The 18,255-nt window shown below is 36.1% G+C and overlaps 1 protein-coding gene across 1 annotated transcript in view; it reads left to right on the top strand.

The window, feature by feature from the left end:
* Positions 1 to 18,255, top strand: part of LOC121390125 (neprilysin-1-like) — a 76,737-nt gene that overhangs the window by 40,189 nt on the left and 18,293 nt on the right. The window contains exons 4-11 of the mRNA XM_041521863.1: positions 1,002 to 1,124; positions 2,791 to 2,952; positions 7,726 to 7,809; positions 8,944 to 9,149; positions 11,006 to 11,185; positions 12,095 to 12,181; positions 14,027 to 14,160; positions 15,106 to 15,199. Coding sequence (XP_041377797.1) covers positions 1,002 to 1,124; positions 2,791 to 2,952; positions 7,726 to 7,809; positions 8,944 to 9,149; positions 11,006 to 11,185; positions 12,095 to 12,181; positions 14,027 to 14,160; positions 15,106 to 15,199 — 1,070 coding nt within the window. The remainder of the gene's footprint in view (positions 1 to 1,001; positions 1,125 to 2,790; positions 2,953 to 7,725; positions 7,810 to 8,943; positions 9,150 to 11,005; positions 11,186 to 12,094; positions 12,182 to 14,026; positions 14,161 to 15,105; positions 15,200 to 18,255) is intronic.

Genomic DNA, 18,255 nt, shown 5'->3' on the forward strand with positions numbered 1-18,255 from the left:
CCATGTTAAAATTCAAAATGGCTACCCTAAACCTAAAGTTCAAAACTGGCAAAAAAAAAAAATCCTGACAAAGTGTTCACAAATTTCATATTTTTCACTTCTGCTTGTATACCAAGTGAAACATGACTGATGTATTGAAGGTCATGGTATGCACTGTCCTGTCTGTGGGAAAGTACATTTGAAAGATTCCGTGCTATTCATGAAAACAATATAGTGAATTTCCTCCAAGACTACATGTATAAGTCAGAATTAACTAATATTTGACATCCAATAGCTGATGATTAATTAATCAATGTGCTCTAGTGGAGTTTGTTAAAAAAAAATTTTTTAGCTGAAGAACATGTGCCAGAATTATAAAATGTTTGACATCCAATAGCCGATGATTAATTAATTAATCAATGTGCTCTAGTGGAGTCTTAAACAAACCAAAATTTAACTGAATAATATGTACCAGAATTATCAACTTTTTGACGTCCAATAATTAATAAATCAATGTGCTCTAGTGGTATTGTTAAAAGAAACATCCCAACTTTGCTTTTATGCCATTAAAGAAAATATTCCTTTCTTCTTTTCTTTTATTTGTTGTACTGGCCTCGGTGGTGTCGTGGTTAGGCCATTGGTCTGCAGGCTGGTAGGTACTGGGGTTGGATCCCAGTCGAGGCATGGGATTTTTAATCCAGATACCGACTCCAAACCTTGAGTGAGTGCTCCGCAAGGCTCAATGGGTAGGTGTAAACCACTTGCACCGACCAGTGATCCATAATTGGTTCAACAAAGGCCATGGTTTGTGCTAGCCTGCCTGTGGGAAGCGCAAATAAAAGATCCCTTACTGCCTGTCATAAAAAAGTAGCCTATGTGGCGACAGTGGGTTTCCTCTAAAAAACAGTGTCAGAATGACCATATGTTTGACGTCCAATAGCCGATGATAAGATAAAAAATCAATGTGCTCTAGTGGCGTCGTTAAATAAAACAAACTTTACTTTTTTATTTGTTGTTGACAGACCACGACTCATCAGATGGTGGTCAGCCTTACGTGACAGTACCTTCCAAACACACAGGAGGTGGCTCACCGGATGAAACAGAGACAGAGAAAGTGTGCGTGTCTACAGATTGTGTCAGTGCAGGTATAAATTCAGTCTTTTTTATGTTGTTTGAGACAGCAGTACTTCACAGTATCACAAATACCAGAACAATACTCAAAATATTTTTATGTTGTGTGAAACAGCAGTACTTCACAACATCACAAATACCATAGCATAACTAAACATTTTTTATCTTGTTAGAAACAGCAATACTTCACATCACAAACACCACAGCATAACTCAAAATATTTTTTATGTTGTGAGAAACAGTGGTACTTCACAATATCACAAATACCATAACAATACTCAAAATATTTTTATGTTTGGAGAAACAGCAGTACTTCACAACATCACAAATACCATAGCATAACTCAAAAGATGTTTATGTTGTGTGAAACAGTGGTACTTCACAACATCACAAACACCATAGCATAACTCAAAAGATTTTTATGTTGTGAGAAACAGTGGTACTTCACAATATCACAAACACCATAACAATACTCACATAACAATACTCAAGAGATGTTTATATTGTGAGAAACAGCAGTACTTCACAACATCACAAATACCATAGCATAACTCAAAATATTTTTATATTGTGTGAAACAGTGGTACTTCACAATATCACAAACACCATAGCATAACTCAAAAGATGTTTATGTTGTGTGAAACAGTGGTACTTCACAACATCACAAACACCATAGCATAACTCAAAAGATTTTTATGTTGTGTGAAACAGTGGTACTTCACAATATCACAAACACCATAGCATAACTCAAAAGATTTTTATGTTGTGTGAAACAGTGGTACTTCACAATATCACAAACACCACAGCATAACTCAAAAGATTTTTATGTTGTGAGAAATAGCAGTACTTCACAACATCACAAACACCATAGCATAACTCAAAAGATTTTTATGTTGTGTGAAACAGTGGTACTTCACAATATCACAAACACCATAACAATACTCAAAAGACTTTTATGTTGTATGAAACAGCAGTACTTCACAACATCACAAATACCATAGCATAACTCAAAATATTTTTATATTGTGTGAAACAGTGGTACTTCACAATATCACAAACACCACAGCATAACTCAAAAGATGTTTATGTTGTGTGAAACAGTGGTACTTCACAACATCACAAATACCATAGCATAACTCAAAATATTTTTATATTGTGTGAAACAGTGGTACTTCACAATATCACAAACACCACAGCATAACTCAAAAGATGTTTATGTTGTGTGAAACAGTGGTACTTCACAACATCACAAATACCATAGCATAACTCAAAAGATTTTTATGTTTTGAGAAACAGCAGTACTTCACAACATCACAAATACCATAGCATAGCTCAAAATATTTTTATGTTGTGTGAAACAGTGGTACTTCACAATATCACAAACACCATAACAATACTTAAAAGACTTTTATGTTGTATGAAACAGCAGTACTTCACAACATCACAAATACCATAGCATAACTCAAAAGATTTTTATGCTCTGTGACAGTTGTATTTCACAATTGATAGATCTATTTTTATTACTAGTATTTATACTCTGTGTTTTTGTTAACAGCAGCACACATTCTACATGTGATGGACAGCACTGTTGACTTATTGAATATTACAAATTATATATGTTTTGTGATAAATCTAAAATAATGTGTTATTATTATTTATACTCTGTGTTTTGGTTAACAGCGGCACGCATTCTTCATGCGATGGATGGCACAGTAGACCCATGCAATGACTTCTTTGAGTACGCGTGTGGGAACTGGAACAAAGTGAATGTTATTCCCGACGATAGAGCCACCTACAACACGTTCGCCAAACTCAGGGATGACATCCAAGTTCTCCTTAAAGGTTGGTATATATATATATATATATATATATATATATATATATATATATATATATATATATATATATATATATATATATATATATACACTCTGAAACCTCTCAAAACCGGACCCTCTGTAAACTAGAATTCCACCAAAACCGGACATTTTTCACGGTCCTTTTTAAAAAATCAGTACAGAATTTAACCTCTCTAAACCAGACACCTCTTAAAACCAGACATTTTAGATGGTCCCAAGGGTGCCCAGTTTAGAGAGGTTTCACTGTATATATATATGACTGGTTGGTGGGTGATGACAGGGAACAATTAATATTTCACACTCTTCACATGATTTTAATCTAGGTCACTAATTGTTTAGTTACGTGAATTGTATTTGTATAGCAAATAACTTTATGATGATTCTTAAAGGGACAGACCCTAGTTTTTAAACACTACAACATATTGTTTCATTATTAAAGCCGCTTTTGATCCTTTAAATCAGAAGTACTTACATTTGTTATTTAGAATATTCATTCTCGTACACCTGAAGTTGTTCTGGTCATCCAGGTTTTTGTAATTCTCTAAAATGCATTTTTTACAACTCTAAAAATGCCTGAGAAGTAATGGTTATCGTGACAAGCTCTAGTTATTTTTAGACGGTATTTCCCCGTTTAAACATCACAGACTTTAGCTTTTCTCTGTTATAACTGTATCCAAATATGTATTGTACGGCCCTATTCCACAACAAGATCTTAGCACTAGGGTCACCTTAAGAGCATAGCTACCTTATGCACTTAAGGTGATCTTAGCATTAAGACTGCTTTGCGGAATGGGGCCAGTTTTGTAGATTAACTAAACTTAGTGTCCATTTTCATGGGCTGAAACTAGAATCTGCGGCTTTAATGTTGTAACTTTTAATTATAGAATGTAACAGTTCACCATGTAACTGAGTAGAAGTTCGAGTGGATTTTAACTATAGAATGTAACAGTCCACCATGTAACTGAGTAGAAGTTCGAATGGATTTTAATTATAGAATGTAACAGTTCACCATGTAACTGAGTAGAAGTTCGAGTGGATTTTAACTATAGAATGTAACAGTCCACCATGTAACTGAGTAGAAGTTCGAGTGGATTTTAATTATAGAATGTAACAGTCCACCATGTAACTGAGTAGAAGTTCGAGTGGATTTTAACTATAGAATGTAACAGTTCACCATGTAACTGAGTAGAAGTTCGAGTGGATTTTAACTATAGAATGTAACAGTCCACCATGTAACTGAGTAGAAGTTCGAGTGGATGTTAATTATAGAATGTAACAGTTCACCATGTAACTGAGTAGAAGTTCGAGTGGATTTTAATTATAGAATGTAACAGTTCACCATGTAACTGAGTAGAAGTTCGAGTGGATGTTAATTATAGAATGTAACAGTTCACCATGTAACTGAGTAGAAGTTCGAGTGGATTTTAATTATAGAATGTAACAGTTCACCATGTAACTGAGTAGAAGTTCGAGTGGATTTTAATTATAGAATGTAACAGTTCACCATGTAACTGAGTAGAAGTTCGAGTGGATTTTAATTATAGAATGTAACAGTTCACCATGTAACTGAGTAGAAGTTCGAGTGGATTTTAATTATAGAATGTAACAGTTCACCATGTAACTGAGTAGAAGTTCGAGTGGATTTTAATTATAGAATGTAACAGTTCACCATGTAACTGAGTAGAAGTTCGAGTGGATTTTAATTATAGAATGTAACAGTTCACCATGTAACTGAGTAGAAGTTCGAGTGGATTTTAATTATAGAATGTAACAGTTCACCATGTAACTGAGTAGAAGTTCGAGTGGATTTTAATTATAGAATGTAACAGTTCACCATGTAACTGAGTAGAAGTTCGAGTGGATTTTAAGTATAGAATGTAACAGTCCACCATGTAACTGAGTAGAAGTTCGAGTGGATTTTAACTATAGAATGTAACAGTCCACCATGTAACTGAGTAGAAGTTCGAGTGGATTTTAAGTTGCATATCTGACACACAAACCGAACGAGGAATAGTGTGCTATGTAAAGGGCTCAGTTTCCCACCTCGTCGTTTAAAGGCATACTGTCACGGATTTAAGGACCTTATTTCTGTAAAATTCAATAATTTTTACAAAATATAATTAATAAATGGAGTATGGTGGTTATGAAGATGGTTGAATAAAGTACATTTAGGGACAAATTGAGTAAGTTTTGTTCATGTAATACTTTGTTAGACTATTAAATAGGTCAGTGGTCTGTGACAATATGCCTTTAAATAGGTCAGTGGTCTGTGACAATATGCCTTTAAATAGGTCAGTGGTCTGTGACAATATGCCTTTAAATAGGTCAGTGGTCTGTGACAATATGCCTTTAAATAGGTCAGTGGTCTGTGACAATATGCCTTTAAATAGGTCAGTGGTCTGTGACAATATGCCTTTAAATAGGTCAGTGGTCTGTGACAATATGCCTTTAAAGGGACTGTCCTGAGTTTGCTGCCACAGTAAGATGTTTCCAATTAACAGAGTGTTTTTGGTTACTAAAATTACATATTATATATATATTGTTGTTTAGAATATCAGTGTCTAAATATCTAATGTCTTTATGGTTGGGTGTTAATGTGGCTAGCAGTAATTGTTGATTTTCTTCATGATATATATCAGAGTTTTACCACCTATGTTTCTAGACTCCTATAATCGGCATCATTACGCACCATTCGGCAAAGGCTTTGTTGTTTTTTATTCTCAATTTGGGACTGATCAATTCCTAATCTGAATGTAGATAATTTCTTTTTTATTATTATATAAAGATATATTTTAAAAATGATACGGAACATTTGACAAACACCAATTATATGTATGGTATTACTCTTTTAAATTGTACTTAGCTTAATAAGATATTTTTTAATGAAATTGAAAATTACCATTTTTTGTAAAGCATCACTAAAATTCGCAATGTCAAAGCTATGGGTGTCAAAAAGTCCAATTTTACAAATAAAACCCTGTATATTTTATCGTATGTATGAAATTATTGGAAGATAAAATTTTATTTGAGCAACTACATACATTAGAACAACAATAAAAATCCTTCTTTATACAGACACTGATATTCTAAACAGGAAAATATCTTTAACATGTAATTTTAGTCATCAAAAAGGATCGGTTAGTGGTAAACATTTTACAATGGCCACAATCTCAGCATAGAGTCTTAAAGGGACAGACCCTAGTTTCAACCCGTGAAAATTAACACTAAGTTTAGTTAAAGGGACAGACCCTAGTTTCAACCCGTGAAAATTAACACTAAGTTTAGTTAAAGGGACAGACCCTAGTTTCAACCCGTGAAAATTAACACTAAGTTTAGTTAAAGGGACAGACCCTAGTTTCAACCCGTGAAAATTAACACTAAGTTTACTTAATCTACAAACCTGTAACACATTTGGATAAAATTGCAATGGAGTAAAACGTGAGTCTGTGACTTTGAAATGGTGAAATACCCTCTAAATATAGACTAAAACTCGACTCCATAACTGTTACTTCTCGGACACATGTGTGTTTTTTAAAATATGAGAAATGCATTTTGTGATATTAAAAACACCAGAAAGACCACAAACACTTCGAATGTACCAACATTGATAATCTAAACCATAACATCTAAGTAAAGTATGATTTCAGTTATCAAAAACATCTATAATAGTAAAACATATACCTTAAGTGTTTAAAAACTAGGGTATGTCCATTTAAAGGGGAGTTATCAAGGAGAGTCATTTTATGTGCCTTTACCGGCCGAGGTCAGTGGTGTCGTAGTTAAGCCATCAGACATAAGGCTGGTAGGTACTGGGTTCACAGCCTGGTACCGGCTCCCACCCAGAGCGAGTTTTTAACGACTCAATGGGTAAGTGTAAGACCACTACACCCTCTTCTCTCTCACTAATCACTATTTGACATCCAATAGCTGCTCCAGTTAAACAAAACACACAAACACTAACCAGCTAACAACTAACCTACTGCCCAGATAGCTGAGGTGTGTGCCCAGGATAGCGTGCATGAAGCTTAATTGGATATAAGCACAAAAATAAGTTGAAATAAATAATATATGCCTTTTTTTTTAAAGTACTACAAAAGCTGTGCATTTACTGGATGTTTCATAATATAAAGGCCACCTTAATATTAATTACAGATAAAAGGTTTGTTTAATCTCAGGGCAGCATGGCACTGACTGGCACAAGATAGCGTTAGACTATTGAGACCAGTTGATGTGACATGCTAAAACACACTTGGGAAAAGACTACCTTCAATGTAATTTATGTAATATTATGTACTATGTATTTCTAATAATGATGTCAAAATCTTATTTCTGACATTAATTATCAACAGAATACTCTCTGGAGCAAAAAAAAAAAATTATAATAAAAAAAAACAGCAATTAAATTAACTTATTGGCAATTTAGACCAAGTCTATATATATCATTTGTAATGTTACTAAAAAAAATGTGGACTCAGTCTGAATATGTCTTTTGAAATGTCACTTCACCTTACATAATACATTACACAGTGAAACATCAAAGTGTTTTCCTGTTGTACTGGAGCTTCTCAGTACAAAGTATTTAATTTCTTTATTGGAGTCCCTCAACAAAGCTGTTTACTGGCTAAAGCATATTTCTGCTTATCTCACCGGTGTCATTAGAAAGTGTATTTGTCTGATGAATGTTTGTTTTTTCAATGCTAATCATCTGTTTGATTACTACATGCTTCAAATGGTATGTGTAAATGACTTGTTGCAGGTTTGCTGGAGGAACCTGTCACCTCCAAGGACAGTGGCGCTACTAAAAAAGCCAAATATCTTTACTATTCCTGTGCAAATGCAAGTAAGTATCTTAGAAGTCATTTCAGGTGCATGTGTGTGTGCTTGTGTGTGTTCAGGAAATTGTGGGGTGTGGTCTACTACACTGTGGTGAATGAAGTTTATAGGGAGTGGGATGGGGGTGTCGAGTTATGTTTCCTCCAAAAATACATTGAAAAACAATTTGCTTAGAGAAAGGGGGATAGTACATACCACAGCCTTTGATATACCAATCTGGTTGGAATGAGAAATAGCCCAATAGGCCCACCAACGGGGATCGATCATGGACTGGCTGTGCATCAGCTGTGTGCTTTACCACTGGGCTATGTGTCCCACCCCTGGAAACCAATAAGAACTGCTTAATGCAAAGACCATGCAGAAAGGTCACTTGTGTTTCATCTGTGTTTCAGACTACGTAGAAAGGTCACTTGTGTTTCATCTGTGTTTCAGACTATGTAGAAAGGTCACTTGTGTTTCATCTGTGTTTCAGACTATGTAGAGAGGTCATTTGTGTTTCATCTGTGTTTCAGACTACGTAGAAAGGTCACTTGTGTTTCGTCTGTGTTTCAGACTATGTAGAAAGGTCATTTGTGTTTTGTCTCTGTTTCAGACTATGTAGAAAGGTCATGTGTGTTTTGTCTTTGTTTCAGACTATGTAGAAAGGTCATTTATGTTTTATCTGTGTTTCAGACTATGTAGAAAGGTCATTTGTGTTTTTTCTGTGTTTCAGACTATGTAGAAAGGTCACTTGTGTTTTGTCTGTGTTTCAGACTACGTAGAAAGGTCACTTGTGTTTTATCTGTGTTTCAGACCATGTAGAAAGGTCATTTGTGTTTCGTCTGTGTTTCAGACTACGTAGAAAGGTCACTTGTGTTTTGTCTGTGTTTCAGACTACGTAGAAAGGTCACTTGTGTTTCAGACTATGTAGAAAGGTCACTTGTGTTTCGTCTGTGTTTCAGATTACGTAGAAAGGTCACTTGTGTTTCGTCTGTGTTTCAGATTACGTAGAAAGGTCACTTGTGTTTTGTCTGTGTTTCAGACTATGTAGAAAGGTCACGTGTGTTTTGTCTGTGTTTCAGACTATGTAGAAAGGTCACGTGTGTTTTGTCTGTGTTTCAGACTATGTAGAAAGGTCACGTGTGTTTTGTCCGTGTTTCAGCTCTAATCAACAAGGTGGGGCTAGCTCCAGTTAAGAAACTGCTCGAGGAGCTGGGCGGCTGGCCGATTGTCCTCGACTCGGACTGGGACGAGAGCTCCATCGACCTCATTGACCTCATTATCAGACTGAGGCTCTACAACAACAACGTGCTGATGCGTGTGTGGGTCAGCGCCGATGACAAGAACTCGAATATAAACATTATACAGGTAAGTGGCTTATACAGGTTGAAATATACATAAACATGATACAGGTAGGTGGGTTACCTAGGTTGAAATATACATAAACATTATACAGGTAGGTGGGTTAAGCAGGTTGAAATATACATAAACATTATACAGGTAGGTGTGTTACACAGGTTGAAATATACATAAATATTATACAGGTAAGTGGGTTACGTAGGTTGAAATATACATAAATAGTATACAGGTAGGTGGGTTACGCAGGTGAAATATACATAAATATTATACAGGTAGGTGGGTTTCACAGGTTGAAATAAACATTATAAAGGTAGGTGGGTTACACAAGTTGAACTATACATAAACATTATACAGGTAGGTGGGTTATGCAGGCTGAAATATACATAAATATTATACAGGTAGGTGGGTTACGCACGTTGAAATATACATAAATATTATACAGGTAGGTGGGTTTCACAGGTTGAAATAAACATTATAAAGGTAGGTGGGTTACACAAGTTGAACTATACATAAACATTATACAGGTAGGTGGGTTACGCAGGTTTATTACATAACAGATTGAAATATATGTGGTTTATTACACAACACAGACTGTAATATACATTATTTATCACTAAAATAGACTGAAATAAACATGTACATGGTTTATCATATAATACAGCTTGAAATATATATATGGTTTATTGCATAACACTGGCTGAAATATTTATAGTTAATATATACATGTAGAGTAGCATTATCAGGCTGCGACGTTAGCATGATTTCATGCATTCGCATATCCCAGTTTTCGGTCGGAAGCGTAAAATTATGAGGTGCAAATCTTAAAATATCTGTATTAAATTTTGGTGGAATCCTAAAAACAAAGCTGCAAATTCAATGCCTGATTATATATATAAAGGCAAAATTTATTGTGACACACAAAAGACAAAGATAATTGATGATAAGTTTTTACTGCCGTGTATGAAACATTATAACATGGAAAGAGAAATGTCCGAAGGTATAGAAACGAGCAATAGTCCATGAAACGGGCGCACCTTCCTCATGCAATGAGCCACATCACTAGAGGAGGTCTAGAGTGAAGTTCAGACAGTCAGTAGTGAGTGTGTCCACCTTGAGCATTGATACAGGCCTGGCACTGTCGTCTCATTGAGGCCACTAAATGTTGGAGAAAGGGATCGTATGGGTTGTGAGAGTAGCTGGCTGGAACCTGTTTCACAGATGCGTGGTTCGGATCCATGTGTCTTCGCAAGGGGTTGTCATGGGTGGTCGGCCGCTATGGGGATGGTCCCTGACCTGGTTGTTTTGTTGATATTGTTGCCATAAGTGCCATATGGTGTTTTTGTGGATGTTGAATTGACTTGCGATGTCACGCTGTGAGGTCCCAGATTCAAGCATCCCTATGACTCGCCATCTGTCATTTTTACTGAGGCATGACCTGACGAAATTGCATCAAACAGTTCACTAATGGTGTTTTTCTGACTTCTGAAGGCTGTACAGATTGGCAGTGATTTTCAACTGAATGTCTGCCCTTTTATGGTGAACACTGGACAGCATTTCTCCCGAATATTCCATGTTTCTTGCACAAAGCATGCAATCGCCGTAACAACTGCTTGGTTGCATTTCTTCGAGCTGTTTCATGCATATTTTCTCTGGTTTGCATCCATAAATCCATTCACAAATTTATTACTCCAAACAATCCATTTCACAATAATGTTTGCCTTTGAGTATATATATATATACACGTATACCCCGGTATCATTAATGTGGACAATTGCAACAACAAAAAACTTTCCTAATATGTATTGCTGAGCTGATTAAGCAATGTGCTGGGGTGTAATTAACATAACATTCCTTTCCTTTCCTAGATAGATCAGCCAGATTTGGGGATGCCATCACGTGACTACTACCTGAAGGGCCGTGACGACCCGATTCTCCTCGCCTACGAGAAGTACGCACGGGATGTGGCCATCATGTTCGGTGCCAACGAAACGGTGGCCATTCAAGACACAGCGAAACTGTTAGATCTGGAAATACAGCTGGCTAATGTAAGTATGTCATAGGACCTGAAAAAATAAATGTTTGTGTGTTTCAGGGAATGCACGCAAAAAATTAAGTGTGGGATATGGGCTTTTTTAAAACTACATTCACCCCTATGAGTCCAAATAAAATGTTATGTAATATGTACTCTTTTTATCTACATTACTTTACAAAAAAACACAAAATAGGGTTGGCCCTTTTTTTTAGTCCTAGGTGTTGTTGTAAATTATTAATCAAGTCTCAAAAACAGTTTAAGCCAAGGTCTCAGTCTGATTTTACCAATGATTGATGATAAAATTCCCACTGATTCCCACCACTATCATTAATGTGTCTGTTAAAATCATCATTTCACATGATCATTTTACACCTATTTCGGCAGTTTAAAATAATTTACCAAATTAATGTTATCATGACAAACAAACCTATATACATATTTGTTTTTGTACAGTATAATAATGTTCACCTGGTAATACCTATTACTACAACAACAATGTGCTGAGGTGTTGTTCAAGGCGCAGACGCTAGTTTTAACTCATGAAAATGGACACTTGAATTTGGAATAATCTACAAACCTGTAACACATTTTGAATTGATCAAGTTAAAATAGAGTGAAACAAGAGGCTGTGACATTGAAATGGTGAAATATCCAAGTACACCTGAACTCGTGTCCATAACCATTACTTTTCAGAGATAGTGCATTTTTAAAGAAATCAAGAATCCACTTTGTGGTACATGTATCAGAAAAAAAACAGGATCACCAGAAATACATGTACTTTGGATATACAGAAATAGATATTCCAAACAACAAAATCTAAATAATGTCCAATTTCAATTTTCAAAAACTGATCTGTTATTAACAAATATGCTGTAGTGTTTAAAAGCTTTAAATAAAATCATTCCTTTCCTTTGTTTTACAGATAACCATCCCACAGGACAAGCGGAGAGACAATGAGAAATTATATAACAGAATGACAATAGCAGAACTTCAGCAGAGAGTACCAAAGGTATGTACCACATGATAACACAGCTTCGGACAAGTGTATCTTCGGTATGTATGTACTTCATGATAACACAGCTTCGGACAAGTGTATTTTCGGTATGTATGTACTTCATGATAACACAGCTTCGGACAAGTGTATCTTCGGTATGTATGTACTTCATGATAACACAGCTTCGGACAAGTGTATCTTCGGTATGTATGTACTTCATGATAACACAGCTTCGGACAAGTGTACCTTTGGTATGTATTTACCTCATGATAACACAGCTTCGGACAAGTGTACCTTTGGTATGTATTTACCTCATGATAACACAGCTTCGGACAAGTGTACCTTTGGTATGTATTTACCACATGATAACACAGCTTCGGACAAGTGTACCTTTGGTATGTATGTACCACATGATAAATCAACTTCAGAAAAGTGTACCTTTGGTATGTATGTACCTCATGATAACACAGCTTCGGACAAGTGTACCTTTGGTATGTATGTACCACATGATAAATCAACTTCAGAAAAGTGGACCTTTGGTATGCATGTACCTCATGATAACACAGCTTCGGACAAGTGTATCTTCGGTATGTATGTACTTCATGATAACACAACTTCGGAAAAGTGTACCTTTGGTATGTATGTACCTCATGATAACACAGCTTCGGACAAATGTACCTTTGGTACGTATGTACCACATGATAACACAGCTTTGGAAAAGTGTACCTTCGGTATGTATGTACTTCATGATAACACAGCTTCGGAAAAGTGTACCTTTGGTATGTATGTACCACATGGTAACACAGCTTCGGAAAAGAGTACCTTTGGTACATATGTACTTCATGATAACACAGCTTCGGAAAAGTGTACCTTTGGTATGTATGTACCTCATGATAACACAGCTTCAGAAAAGTGTACCTTTGGTATGTACATGTATGTACCTCATGATAACATAACTTCAGAAAAGAGTACCTTTGGTACATATGTACCTCATCATAACACAACTTCAGAAAAGTGTACCTTTGGTATGTACATGTATGTACCTCATGATAACATAACTTCAGAAAAGAGTACCTTTGGTACGTATGTACCTCATCATAACACAACTTCAGAAAAGTGTACCTTTGGTATGTACATGTATGTACCTCATGATAACATAACTTCAGAAAAGAGTACCTTTGGTACGTATGTACCTCATGTTAATACAACTTCGGAAAAGAGTACCAACGGTATATACGATAATACAGTGGACTCTGTCTAAACTGCATTCAATTTGGACTGACAAAATATGCCGGTTTAGCCAGAATTTGTCCAGTGTTACGGTTCTTGCAATATATAGATAAGAAAAATACCAACGTAAATAAAACGTCATATTAACCAAATGTTTGGACTATGTGTAAGACATCTGTAAACGCAAGGATGATCTCAATAAAACTTCAGAAAGTGTACCTGAGATTTGTAGCTCATAATGTCTGTAACACAAAAAAGGTTCACATGGTAAGTTGTTCACATGAAGTTTAGTTTAAAAGTTGTGAATTACTCCCAAATATTAATTAATATAGCACGTACAAACTCATGATTGTAATATTGTATTTATAATCAGAACCAATTAAGCCCAGTTTTACAAAACAATCTTAGTGCTAAGATTGCCTTAAATGCATAAGATAAAGGTAGTTATGCACTTAAGGTGATCTTAGCGTTAAGATCGCTTCGTAAAATAGGGCCTTGAGTTCATACTATGCATACAATTAAATGAGTAGCCAGAAAGTAAACCAATTATTGGATCTTTATTTAACATATGCATTGCTTTTGTTGTACAATATAATAAGGATTGCTGCTATTTTAAAATCTGTTTAACAGATCAACTGGCTCAGATACCTGTCAGATGTGTTCCAAAACGTTAATACGTCCCTCAATATGTCAGAAGAAGTTGTCGTTTACGCACCGGAATATCTTGAAAAGATGGCAAAAATACTTCTAAGTGAGGACAAGAGGTAAGACAGTCTGTTTATTAATCAAACTTTTGCCAAAATTGGTTTTAGCAGATTTGTGTACATGTTTGGTTATGTCAGTTTGAATTTGAGTATGTGAGTATTTGATAAAATATTAACTTTTACGGTTATTATTAGCAAGTATGATTAAAATTTAATTATAAATTAAAAAATTCATCTGCAAACTGTACTTCAGCAAAATGTAAGTTTGTGGATGATTTAGATGTTTTTATGTTCAATGAATGAATGAATGAATGTTTAACGACACCCCAGCATATTATGTTCATTGAGAAATGGACAAGTTTGCATTGCTACATCTGGACCAATGGGATGACGTTAAATTGTAATGATTTGACATCCAGTAGCTGATTATTAATTAATCAATGTGTTCTAGTGGTGTCATTAAACAAAACAAATTTTAAATTGTAATGAATGTATAACAGAAATTTACTAATGATTTGTACATTTTAGCCTACTGTTAACAATATCACTAACATATTTCAAATTTATTTGTATTATTTCACAAATTGTATTTTACATTTAACTGTACCATGTCACTAACTGTATTTCACATTTATTTGTACCATGTCACTAACTGTATTTTACATTTATTAATATAATATGCCACTAACTGTATTCTTGCATTTTACATTATCTGTACCATGTCACTAACTGTATTTTACATTTATTTATATAATATGCCACTAACTGTATTCTTGCTCGAACACCTTACTTGGGTATAAGCATGAAAATAAGTAGAATCAAACAAACATAAACAACTATATTTAAAATTTATTGTTATCATAAACCTAACTAGTAGTATATTTTACATCAATTTGTACCATGTCACTTACAGTATTTTACATTATTTTTTGTACCATATGTCACTATAAGTATTTCAAATTTATCTATATCATGCTACTAATTGTATTTTACGTCTATTTGTAGAACGTTAACAAACTACATGTTTTGGCGAATCATGATGCATCGAGTAGCCAATCTCCCTGATGCCTATAAACAAGTACGAAAAGAGTATTTCAAAGTAAGTCATTTTTACTGTCACATAAACAACAGCAAAACTTACTTCTTTATCTTATAGTCCTAAGAACTCCACCTAAGAAAACATCCTGAATCCACTCCCAAGTGTTCTAATAATCTTTTGTCAAATATATCTTGAATATTTGTTTTTAAATTCTTAAAATATTCTTTAAATTCTGTGCTTTCCTGTCTGTGGGAAAGTGCATATAAAAAATCCCTTGCTGTATTAAGAAAGATGTAGCAGGTTTCCTCTGATGATTACGTGTCAGAATTACCAAATGTTTAACATCCAATAGCCAGTGATTAATTAATCAATGTGCTCTAGTGGTGTTGTTAAACAAAATAAATGTTAACTTTCTCTAAATTCTTAAAAAAAGACAAAAATCAACAAAATTACTCTTCTTAAAATTGAGTGCCACATTGTTTCATTTCCAATCCAAACCAACTAGTGCATCATGCTATGTATAACTTAGATTTGCTGATATGTACTTCCATATCTGAATAAAATGCATAATACAATGATTCCTTACTGCTAACCATCTTTAGAGCAAGTGTCACATATAAGTTAGACAGCTACTCTAAATGACAAGACTGTTTTTAGTAATCAAAACTGTATCTCTATGCAAAGCAGAATCAAAAGGGCATCTTCCATGAATCAATATCAGATGCCTCTTCTAAAGGAGGATTACCACTCTACAGATCTTTACAGGATGTTACATCAGTGTACCATAAGCAGGAGGACTGCCACTCACAAGAGATATTGACAAGATATCACATCCTCTTGTCTCCTGTAGGAAGACTGCCACTCCCAGTGAGATCCTTTACAGGATGTTACATCCTTCCTGTGCCCCCTGTAGAAGGACACCACTCCCCAGGTATTCCCTTACGGGATGTTACATCCTTCATATACCACCTGTAGGAAGACTGCCACTCCCAGTGAGATCCTTTACAGGATGTTACATCCTTCCTGTGCCCCCTGTAGAAGGACACCACTCCCCAGGAATTCCCTTACGGGATGTTACATCCTTCATATACCACCTGTAGGAAGACTGCCACTCCCAGTGAGATCCTTTACAGGATGTTACATCCTTCCTGTGCCCCCTGTAGAAGGACACCACTCCCCAGGAATTCCCTTACAGGATGTTACATCCTTCATATACCACCTGTAGGAAGACTGCCACTCCCAGTGAGATCCTTTACAGGATTTTACATCCTTCCTGTGCCCCCTGTAGAAGGACACCACTCCCCAGGAATTCCCTTACGGGATGTTACATCCTTCATATACCACCTGTAGGAAGACTGCCACTCCCAGTGAGATCCTTTACAGGATGTTACATCCTTCCTGTGCCCCCTGTAGAAGGACACCACTCCCCAGGAATTCCCTTACGGGATGTTACATCCTTCATATACCACCTGTAGGAAGACTGCCACTCCCAGTGAGATCCTTTACAGGATGTTACATCCTTCCTGTGCCCCCTGTAGAAGGACACCACTCCCCAGGAATTCCCTTACGGGATGTTACATCCTTCATATACCACCTGTAGGAAGACTGCCACTCCCAGTGAGATCCTTTACAGGATGTTACATCCTTCCTGTGCCCCCTGTAGAAGGACACCACTCCCCAGGAATTCCCTTACGGGATGTTACATCTTTCATATACCACCTGTAGGAAGACTGCCACTCCCAGTGAGATCCTTTACAGGATGTTACATCCTTCCTGTGCCCCCTGTAGAAGGACACCACTCCCCAGGAATTCCCTTACGGGATGTTACATCCTTCATATACCACCTGTAGGAAGACTGCCACTCCCAGTGAGATCCTTTACAGGATGTTACATCCTTCCTGTGCCCCCTGTAGAAGGACACCACTCCCCAGGAATTCCCTTACAGGATGTTACATCCTTCATATACCACCTGTAGGAAGACTGCCACTCCCAGTGAGATCCTTTACAGGATGTTACATCCTTCATATACCACCTGTAGGAAGACTGCCACTGTCAAACTTGTCTTTAAAATGATACACATACAACATGTGAAGGAAAAAAGTGTTTAATAAGTTATTATCAGATAACATCATTAAAGGGACACACCCTAGTTACGGCTAGTTGTTAACCATTACGGCGTTGTTTTTCGTTATTAAACCCATTTTTTCACAAATAAAAGTGCACTTTACTTACCGTTTATTATTTAGAATATACATTTCCATTCACCTGAAGTGTTTTTTGGTAATCCTGGTTTTTGTAATACCACAAAATGCATTTTTCGTATTTCATAAATCGGACGCACGTCTGAGAAAAAAACATTGAGCAGACAAGGTCTAATCTATTTTTAGAGGGGATATTTCCATTTCAATGTCACAGACGTTTGTATATCACGTGACCGTTATCATTTTGGTTCGGTTTGTTTTCTCGTGCACGGTTCGCGCAATCAACATCTGATTTGTTGTTGTTCATTTGTGAGATTTTTCTTCACAGTTCGTGAACATTTTCAGTAACAATAAAGTTCAGACAAGTAAGTGTCTCAATACAAAACGTTACAAACCCTTAAAACCAATAATTTTGCTAAGTCTTACGATATCTGGAGAGGGGATACAACCAGGACAGAACAGTTGGAACATGTCCAAGAGAGGTGAAAGGAACGCACCCCAAGTCTGTGAAATTTGTCGTGACGTAGGCATTGTTGTGCTTCGAGCGACATCTACCGGTGACATCAGAATACTAACTTTCAAAATTATTTCAAGCAATTGGGACATGGGGATTCCCATGGTATTTATCGATATAAAACCTGCTTTTTCACTCCATTTGATAAAAACGTGATCTAAGTGTGTTACAGGTTTGTAGATTAACCAAATTATAATTTATTTTCGCTGGATGGAACTAGGGTGTGCAGCTTTAATGCTTTTCATGGGGAAGTTTAGATGGCCTTACACTGGGCTTTCAACCCCAAAATACAACCGCCATGTAGACAGACAGCCCTCGTTAGCCAAGGCTACATACACAGTCACTATACATAAAGCCTGAATCAAAACCTGGCGACCTGAACCAAAACCTGGCGACCTGAA

This window comes from Gigantopelta aegis, chromosome 15 (genome assembly GCF_016097555.1).
Source record: "Gigantopelta aegis isolate Gae_Host chromosome 15, Gae_host_genome, whole genome shotgun sequence".
NCBI classification, from domain to species: Eukaryota; Metazoa; Mollusca; class Gastropoda; order Neomphalida; family Peltospiridae; genus Gigantopelta; species Gigantopelta aegis.